The 10,553-nt window shown below is 44.9% G+C and overlaps 1 protein-coding gene across 1 annotated transcript; it reads right to left on the bottom strand.

The window, feature by feature from the left end:
* Positions 1–301: 301 nt before the first annotated feature.
* On the bottom strand, positions 302–9,800 carry LOC141108863 (RING finger protein 225-like). The gene is made up of 2 exons (XM_073600834.1): positions 9,771–9,800; positions 302–1,396 (listed from the first exon to the last, which is right to left on the bottom strand). Exons 1-2 carry the CDS (start codon positions 9,798–9,800, stop codon positions 752–754), a joined length of 675 nt encoding a protein of 224 aa, XP_073456935.1. The 3' UTR covers positions 302–751.
* Positions 9,801–10,553: the final 753 nt, after the last annotated feature.

Genomic DNA, 10,553 nt, shown 5'->3' on the forward strand with positions numbered 1-10,553 from the left:
ATACTCTTTCTCAGTGGGTTTGCAGCGATGTGCGGCCTATGGGATACTTTCTCTGCTACATATTGACATCTGGAGACAAGACTAGTCCAGTTCCCGGCCGGCACTGCCAGTGGTTGGTGTTGGACTAGGACCCTCCAGAGCCTGAGCGGCACCTGCATATTTTTACTTTGGTTTACAGTGTAGAAAAAGCCATCTGATTTTTAAGACCATTAACGACACAAGTTCTTTGTTCTCCAAATTGGGGAAACTGCAGTCTACAGCTTGTATAGACCCATGGTGCAGAATAAAAGCTTGTTCGAAATAATTTACAATTTATAATTTTAATTCTTCATTACAATAGCAGCAAGTCATTAGCGAGAGCCCGTGAAGCGCTCTCAGCAAGTAAGACTTAATGGCTCATTCGTGGCACAGTGCTTCCTTCTGGCAGTGCTTTGATGAATCAACCTTTCGCAAGAACTCATTTCTAGTATCTGGGAGTTGGCACATTGGCATTTCCTGATGACATGTTTCAGAAGGCACAGTCAACAGTGAAAGAAATGCAGCATCTCAGTAGCACTGAGAGGTGTGGAGGAAGACCTTTGTCCCAAGAATCTATGGTGACCATCGACAGCCAGCTAACGGAGAAGAAATTTCCTGCCATGGGCAGAAGTTATTGTTTGTGAATACGATTGTGTTCATCTTTTATTATCCTCAGAAGTCTAAGCTTTGAAATTTTACTGTCGGCTAATACGAAATGTTTTTTTTTTAGGGCTCAGGGATCACCAGTTTCTATCGTGGTAGTATTTGGTGTGACTGTAATATTGCCCCCGGTTCCAGGGCCCGCAGCGCTACTGTAACGCCAAGGGAGTAAGTAGAAGATATAGATTCCGGCCAGGATGAGCGCTATGGTCAGAATAATGATCAGAATGATAGAGCCGTAGAAGACGCAGCCACCTGACCTGAGGAGCAGGCACAAACGTCGAGGGGAGTGAGGGTCTGGTGGAGGTCGTCCTAAGTCCACGCTGAGGCTCACCGAGCTGATGTTTAGGTTGTTAGTCTGTGGCACGTACAAAACGCCACGCTTCCGGTTGAACCTCAGGGAAGGCGTAGGGCAGGAGAGCGATTTGTTCAGCCTGGTCAACAGGTTTCTGTCTGTGGACAGCGCAGGTGGGCCTTTCTTTGATGAAACTGGCGTGGCTGACCGACATACGGGGCAGGGGAGAGTTTGCGGCTCCGTAGATCCAACCGTGATCCGGGAGAGGCATTCTAGGCAGAACACGTGACCACAGGAGAGGATTTTGGGAAGATGGAAGAGAGTGTCATATGGTGTGAAGCAGATTACACATTCGGAGAGTCCGTCACCATCAGCATTGGAAGCTTCTTCTTCTGCCATAATGAACAATTCAGCATTGGAGATCTGCGGAAATAAGTGAGGACATTTTTGAAAAAAGTTACCACGTTTTGTCAATTTTTTTTTTAACAAATTGCTTCTCTGGCCAGTCATGTGCGATCTACAGCCTGGAAACTTAAAGGACTTGTATTGGCATGACCCACATTTATCCTCAGACTTCCCCCCCCCCCACCCCTAGAACATATCCTAGCATTTGTTTTTCTTTTAACTTCCTCTCGTAGCGGAAATCAGCCTTTTTTAATCCCTATGACACCACCACCAGGCTTGTAAAGTTCTTGGAGTAGCAGCTAATGGGATCAGCAGAATGCCCTGTGTTAGTTCCTATTGACATATTGACCTATTTACATTGGCACATCCCCAGAACTACATTTCCCAATAGTCTTTCCCTACATACAGCATATGGGTGGAATCTTGGGTGTAAAGACATTATTTTGCTGGGAAAGACATAAGTCTTTGCATGTGGAGAGGTGGGGAAAGGCCAAATTCTGTAGCCCAGCAGAGAAGAACCCAGGCAGGGCCGAAAACACTGCTTGGGATTTCAGTGCAGCTGAGGCAGTGTTGTCAACTCACTACAGGAAGTTTGGAGCTCACTGGATTTCTGTATTGCTTCAGCGGTCTCCAAACTGTGACACCAGATGCTGCCCTTTGCTTGCCTTTATCCACCCCTTGGGGTACTATTCCATCCACTGACATCAACAATGGGGCATAATTCCTGTCGATGACACCCACTATTCCTCCCACTGAACCATCAAAAGGGCACAATTCCTTCCACTGGCACCAACAGTGGGGCACAATTCCTACCATTGACAACAATGATGGGCATATTCCTTCCACTGATAACAATAATGGGGCATAATTCCTTCCATTGATACCAATGATGGGGCACAATTCCTTCCATTTACACCAATGATGGGGCATAATTCCTTCCATTGACACCAATGATGGGGCATAATTCCTTCCTTTGACACCAATGATGGGGCATAATTCCTTCCATTGACACCAATGATGGGACATAATTCCTTCCATTGACACCAACGATGGGGCAAAATTCCTTCCATTGCCACCAATGATAGGGCATTGTTTACTTCCACTTGGCGCCAGGACATTTTATACTCCCACTGGCCCTAGTCCGCCCCCTAAAGTCTGAAGGATGGTAAAGTAGCCCTTTGTTTAGAATGTTTGGACACCCCTGATCTACATGAATGGAGAAACCTTCACTGATAGCTATTATATTCAGACACCCGTGGCCATCACAACACCTGAACAGTAACTGCTGAAACAAACCACATAAATAGCAAGTGCCTCTCTCAATAAGGTTCAGGTACTGTAAAAAGAGTTTTGGCAATGTCACTGGCTCGCCGATGGCTTGGCACTGGCCATTGGCCACCTTTCTCTAGTGAAGTCTTCAAACTTTCTGAGAAGGATTCTTCAAACACCTTTTGTAGAAATACAGGAAAGGGTTAGAAACCCCCTGTGTTTTTTACTGCTTGGCAAAGATGGAAGGGTAGCGTTTGATATAGGAGTTCTGGCATTTGGTATCTGGATTCTGGGCTGACAGCTTCTCAATGCCAAAGGATTTCCACCATTTTATTGGTTTTAACTAAATAGACCTAAGACTCGAGAGCCACACCGGGGGTTAGTCCTCCAGCTATAAATTTATTTCAATATAAGATCAAATGAACAGACTCTGTCACAGAGTCAATGCGTTTCAAGGGCATTTAGTATCTGGATTCTGGGCTGGCAGCTTCTCCATGCCAAAGGATTTCCACCATTTCTTTGGTTTTAACTAGATAAAACTAAGACTGGAGAGCCACGCCAGGGCTTAGTCCTCCAGCTCCAGCTATAAATTTATTTCAATATGAGATCAAATGAAAAGATTTCACAAAGTCACAGAGCCAACGTGTTTTGCCCCTCTTCATCAGAGCTAGAAAATTGGAGACAATATGTATTAGACTGGATAAAAACTGAAGTTTAGGTATGGCAATTTTTTTTTAAAAACTGCCAGACCTAAATTTCAGCTATTAGAATACAAAGTATGCAGTATTTTAACCAAAAAAATGTTGGAGCATAGAGTTTGTCCACTGCTGGTTTGGCCGTCCTGCTGACACTCTAATGCCCTGTACACATGGTCGGACATTGATTGGACATTCCAACAACAAAATCCATGGATTTTTTCCGACGGATGTTGGCTCAAACTTGTCTTGCATACACACGGTTGTGTGTCGGAAATTCCTATGGAAAATGTGTGATGGAGCCCACACACGGTCGGAATTTCCAACAAGGTCCTATCACACATTTTCCACCGGAAAATCCTATCGTGTACAGGGCATAACTCACCCTGACACACATTTTGAAACCAGGACAGGAAGTGAAAGGGAGATCCCAAAAGGGACACGAAGAGCAATGAAAATGTGGCCAATGTTCTAACCTATCCCAACTCCGTTGAAAATTTTTTTTTATTAGGGTCTAAAGCTCTACTTTTAAATAAAGGACGGATAATTGAATATAGCACAATTTAAAACACATATTAAAAAAATATACCATATGGTTTATAAATCTATTAATGATTTTCACCTACATAATTATCTGCTTTATGTTTGATTGTTGTAATTCTTTTTTTTCGACTGTCCTTAATACCCCCAAGCCCCCCCCCCCCCCATATATACGTATAAAAATGTGACTCCTTTCATCTCTCTCCCTAGAGATGGCTTGTTGCCTTTCACTGGCTGAATGTAATATCCCCTTTCATTCGATCCTAAGAGAAAATTGCCCATAAGAACATTCAACCATAAGAGTTGAAGAACAGTCGCCGATAGAGAAAAAAAACCCACCACCCAATGACACTTCCAAACACCTTGCTTGACTCCTGCCAAATGACATTTCCCAGTCCCATCTCTGCAATGTGCACAAAGAGGTGGGGTCTCCCAGATGATGTCATTCATCACATGTGGATGTGACTATATTTGGTCAACGAGGTCACTGCGATCACTGCGTAAAAGGGACTTTGTGGTTGGCTGGTTATGGCGCCAACGCGCAAGTCCCTACCCCAGCTCAAGCCCCATTAGAACACTGTCCCTCCTGCTTAGGCGGAACCCTCCGCCATCCCCAGAGTCCCTGCTTACATCAGACTTCCCAGAGCCCCCTTTACATAAGAGTTCCCCTTAACAACTCTGCGAACCCTGATGTAAAGGGGAACTCTGCAGACCCTGATGTAAGGGGGAATGCTGCTGACTCTGGTGTGAAGGGGGACCGTGATGTAAGAGGTTCTCTGGTCTCCAGAGCCCCCACTTACCTCAGAGTCTGCAAAGTTTCCCCTTGCCCTGAACTCTGCTGACTCTGATGTAAGGGGGAATTCTGGGAGCTCTGGAGACCAGAGAACCTCTTATATCAAAGTTCCCCTTTACGCCAGAGTCTGCAGAGTGAATACACTAAGGTAAAGGGGTTTCACGGATGTAAGAGGAGAGAGGAAATTCATATAAGGGGGGACTTTATATCAGTGTCTCTTCTTACCTTAGGGTCTCCACTGCCCCCTTGCATCAGTGACCCCCCCCCACCGAGTGACCGACTGCCCCACAAGCTGACCCCCTCCTCCCCCGCACCCCCTCCTTGTAGTTACTTCCAAATTTGCTTTGGAAAGGCACCAAGCGCCATGACGTCACTGCGCTCCTGACCAGCCGTCTGCCGAGCCAAGCCGAGCCCAGCTGAGACCGAGCCCAGCTGAGACTGAGCTCAGCCAATTACTAATCGACTGCAAGGAGGGGGGCGGGGGGAGAAGAGGCTTGGGACAAGCGGGTGAGCCGGGGCAAGTAATTGGCGAATGGGAATAAGTGGATTTTTTTTACATACCATCTGTATGGACATTGTCCACACAAGAATTAGTTTGCTGAATTTTACTGGTGGTATTCAGGAAATGGCTTTACAGTCACATCTCAAGAACATATATTCCGGAGTGACCTGACATTACACAGTCAATCACATTTAGTGGGTGATCAGCAGCAATCACAGGTGAAAGCATGTGCAGCACTTTAGCAGCCCTTACAGTCTCCCTTCTGCCCAGGGTCATCAGTACTCACTCAAAAGGGACAAAATGACTACAGCCGGCTCCTCCTATGTACAGGTCCACTCCACCTGGCCCCCTGCCCTGTCCAGGGCCTATATGTGCTGACTACATTCTGACAGGTGTGGGGTGTTCAGTTCCTATGTCCCAAGTGTGCCTGTGCTCCTCCTTACCTGACTTATTTATGGGTACTGACCCACCCCTGATATCGCCGTGGGAGGGCTCTATCTACAAGGGTCACTAACCACTATAATAGACACTATTCTGCTACAGAGCCACCTAGTGGTAAAGTAGCTACCTGCACCTGCCTATACCCGTTTCCATGAATGACCAGACATACGCAAAGCAAATTTTTTAATTAGAGACCCCTTAAGTTGTAAGCACACTTTACAGTTACTATTTGCAATGCAAATGTCAGGTATGCATTCCGAAAAAAAAAAATGCCAAGTTACATAAAAGAATCTTAATGTGATTTATGGACTTATAGCAGCATCATTAGAACGGCGTTAACAACCAAGAGCGCCTTTCTGTCAAAAAATAAACTGCTTGACCTTTACAAAAACTTTAGACTGTTACTCTGAATTGACTTTAATAGCCGGAGATGTCCCTCAAGGGTCAGAGGGAGCCGGGGGAGGGTGAAGGATCTCCGGGATAAGTTACTATTTTAAAATATTTTAAATGCCATTTCCTGATGTAAGAAATGTCACGGGAAGAATTGGGTCAGAATATTACAACGTTACTATCTGCAATTTTGGGGGTTTGAATATTTAGCTGCTTTGTTGGAGCATCAGAATCAAAAAAGGAAAAATAAGAGAACGTCGGTAGAGAGTGATAACACCGGGAATTAGGAATATTTGAAAGTGCCTCCTGAGATGTGTCCAAACCTGATAACCAACTTCCAAATATAAGAAACGTCTCACCTCTGTGCTACAGGAGATGGTCAGAGACTGCAGACATACTACAGGAGATGGTCAGAGACTGCAGACATACTACAGGAGATGATCAGAGACTGCAGACATAATACAGGAGATGGTCAGAGATCGCAGACATGCTACAGGAGATGGTCAGAGACTGCAGACATAGTACAGGAGATGGTCAGAGACTGCAGACATACTACAGGAGATGGTCAGAGACTACAGACATACTACAGGAGATGGTCAGAGACTACAGACATACTACAGGAGATGGTCAGAGACTGCAGACATACTACAGGAGATGGTCAGAGACTGCAGACATGCTACAGGAGATGGTCAGAGACTGCAGACATGCTACAGGAGATGGTCAGGGACTGCAGACATAATACAGGAGATGGTCAGAGATCGCAGACATGCTACAGGAGATGGTCAGAGACTACAGACATACTACAGGAGATGGTCAGAGACTGCAGACATGCTACAGGAGATGGTCAGAGACTACAGACATACTACAGGAGATGGTCAGAGACTGCAGACATGCTACAGGAGATGGTCAGGGACTGCAGACATAATACAGGAGATGGTCAGAGATCGCAGACATGCTACAGGAGATGGTCAGAGACTACAGACATACTACAGGAGATAGTCAGAGACCGCAGATAGGTGGTAGGAGATGGTCAGAGACTGAAGACATGATACAGGAGATGGTCAGAGACTACAGGCATACTACAGGAGATGGTCAGAGATCGCAGACATACTACAGGAGATGGTCAGAGACTGCAGACATACTACAGGAGATGGTCAGATATCGCAGAGAGGTGGTAGGAGATGGTCAGTGACTGCAGACACTGTACAGGAGATGGTCAGAGACTGCAGACATACTACAGGAGATGGTCAGAGACTGCAGACATACTACAGGAGATGGTCAGAGACTGTAGACATGATACAGGAGATGGTCAGAGATCGCAGATAGGTGGTAGGAGATGGTCAGTGACTGCAGACATACTACAGGAGATGGTCAGAGATCGCAGACATGATACATGAGATGGTCAGAGACTGCAGACATAGTACAGGAAATGGTCAGAGACTGCAGACATAGTACAGGAGATGGTCAGAGACTAAAGACATGATACAGGAGATGGTCAGAGACTGCAGACATGATACAGGAGATGATCAGAGACTGCAGACATGATACAGGAAATGGTCAGAGACTACAGACATAGTACAGGAGATGGTCAGAGACTGCTAACATACTACAGGAGATGGTCAGAGATCGCAGACATGATACATGAGATGGTCAGAGACTGCAGACATAGTACAGGAAATGGTCAGAGACTGCAGACATAGTACAGGAGATGGTCAGAGACTAAAGACATGATACAGGAGATGGTCAGAGACTGCAGACATGATACAGGAGATGGTCAGAGACTGAGGACATGATACAGGAGATGGTCAGAGACTGAGGACATGATACAGGAGATGGTCAGAGACTGCAGACATAGTACAGGAGATGGTCAGAGACTGCAGACATTCTACAGGAGACAGAGAAGGATGCAAGAAGATTTTTCTTCAAGCAAATTTTCCCTAAGCAGCTCAATGAGAAAAGAAGAATTTACAATGAATGCACTGTGCCAGAATTAAAAAAGATTTTTTTGCGAAGCCAATATCACCTAATCAGACAGCAAGATGAAAAAAACACACAAATACAAGACTGAAATAAACTAAACAACCTAAATACACTACAAAACACACCATAAAGAACTTCTTTTCAGATAAATTTCACCTAAGCAGCTCAATGAAAGAATTTCCAATTTGTTAACATTTTGCCCAGGCAGCTCAGTGAGCAAAACTGAACATTTCTGGTTTGTCAAAATAAAAATAAAAAACCCCAAATGATCTAATTACACTAGAAAACACATCTTTCAAATTATTATTTTTTTAAAAAATCTGTTTTATTTTTTCAAGCAAATTTCACCTAAGTAGCTCAATAAGGAAAACTAAGAATTTACATTTTGTCAAAATTTTACTGATGGCCAAATTAATTTTGCCAAAATCTTTCCACACATCCTTCGCATCTATTGCTTTTTTTTTGAGGGATAAAATAATTCATCAAATGCGATACATGAATTTTTCGGTCGTGTATAACGGTTAGAATATGCGCTCTGATTCCCGGCGTGGAAAAAAACGATTGTTAGAGGCGGGAAGCGAACGTATTATTATTCTCCTTTCTCTCCAATTTTAGCACAGCGCTGAGCTCTCTTTGTGAGTTTTAATTATTAGTGTTCTATGAAGCAGCTAAATGAGTCCATTATCCTTCTCGGAGTCTCCGGGATAACGCTGATATCACCCCCGGCATCGGGCCGCTCATTCCGCTTCTCTTTGGATTGTTCCCTATGAGGGTCTCGGCGCGGCAGGACGCCTCCTGGCTGATTGCTGAGTTGCAGTGGCTGAATATTAAGTATCGCCGCTTACGGGAGGCCGAGTGACGCTATGCAATTGTGCGCCTACCTTCCCGCCGACATCTAATGTTCGAGTTAATGATGTTGTCTGTCTTTGGGCACAATAGTCAAGAGGGCCTATTAACCCTCATTTATAATAAAAATAGAGGTCTCAGAGTCACAGACACCGCACTTCCTTTCCATGTGGTCTAATTTATGTATGCAGCTGAGACTTCTGTTTTTAGTAAAGATGATTAACATGTTTGCAAGGCCCTCTTTGCTTATTATATGTTTCCAGTATATAATTAAAAAAACTGTCAGTTCTCAGAGGTCTCTAGCGGATATAGGTTACATCATCAGTCCCAGTGCTTACAAGTTTCGTCCCTTGTAAGTGCTTACAAGTTTCATCCCTTAGTATGGGCCTTAGTCATAGCGGATATAGGTTACATCATCAGTCCCAGTGCTTACAAGTTTCATCCCTGTGTGGGCCTTAGTCATAGCAGATATAGGTTACATCGTCAGTCCCAGTGCTTACAAGTTTCATCCCTGTGTGGGCCTTAGTCATAGCAGATATAGGTTACAGCACCAATCCCAATGCTTACAAGTTTCATCCCTGTGCGGGCCTTAAGCCTCGTACACACGATCGGATTTTCGGCAGGGAATTGTGTGATGACAGACTGCCTAAAATCCGACCGTTAGTACGCTCAAGAGCTGAAATTCCACGTAGTACATCACTACGTCTGTGTTTGTTGGCCGACAATTGTGTGCCGTTAGTATGCAAGACAAGTTCCTGGCACACGCCCTTTGGACAAAAGTCTGGCGCTCTGTTGGCCAACAATCTGATCATGTGTACGAGGCTTTAGTCATAGCGGATATAGATTACATCACCAGTGAAAATGCTTATGAGTTTCAGCCCTATGTGGGTCTTAGTCATAACAGATATAGGTTACATCACCAGTCCCAATGCTTACATTTTTCAGCCCTGTGTGGGCTTCAGTCATAGTGGATATAGGTTGCATCACCAGTCTCAATGCTTACTAGTTTCAGCCTTGTGTGGGCCTTAGTCATAGCAGATATAGGTTACATCACCAGTCCCAGTGTTTATGAGTTTCAGCTCTGCGTGGGCCTTAGTCATAGTGGATATAGGTTACATCCCCGGTCTCAGCGCTTACACATTTTAGCCCTGTGTGGGCCTTAGTCATAGCAGATATAGGTTACATCACCAGTCCCAATGCTTATTGGTTTCAGCCCTGTGTGGTCCTTAGTCATAGCAGATATAGGTTACATCACCAGTCCCAATGCTTATGGGTTTCAGCCCTGTGTGGGCCATAGTTATAGCGGATATGGGTTACAGCACCAGTCCCAGTGCTTATGCATTTCATCCTGCGTGGGCCTTAGTCATAGCAGATATAGGTTACATCACCAGTCCCAACGCTTATGGGTTTCAGCCCTACGTGGGCCTTAGTCATAGCGGATATAGGTTACATCACCAGTCCCAATGTTTACGAGTTTCAGCCCTGTGTGGGCTTTAGTCATAGTTGATATAGGTTGCATCACCAGTCTCAATGCTTACTAGTTTCAGCCCTGTGTGGGCCTTAGTCATAGCAGATATAGGTTGCATCACCAGTCCCAATGCTTATGGGTTTCAGCCCTGTGTGGGCCTTAGTTATAGCGGATATAAGTTACATCACCAATCCTGGTGCTTATGAGTTTCAGCCCTGTGTGGGCCTTAGTCATAGTGGAAATAGGTTACC

This window comes from Aquarana catesbeiana, linkage group LG09 (assembly GCF_042186555.1).
Source record: "Aquarana catesbeiana isolate 2022-GZ linkage group LG09, ASM4218655v1, whole genome shotgun sequence".
Taxonomy (NCBI): domain Eukaryota; kingdom Metazoa; phylum Chordata; class Amphibia; order Anura; family Ranidae; genus Aquarana; species Aquarana catesbeiana.

Excerpts from the sequence above, each read along its gene's own strand:
- LOC141108863 (XM_073600834.1), bottom strand. The coding sequence starts at position 9,800 with ATGACTGAAGCCCACACAGGGCTGAAAAAT. Across the intron at positions 1,397-9,770 it reads CCCACACAGGGCTGAAAAAT|ATCTCCAATGCTGAATTGTT; the intron begins GTAAGCATTGGG and ends TTATTTCCGCAG.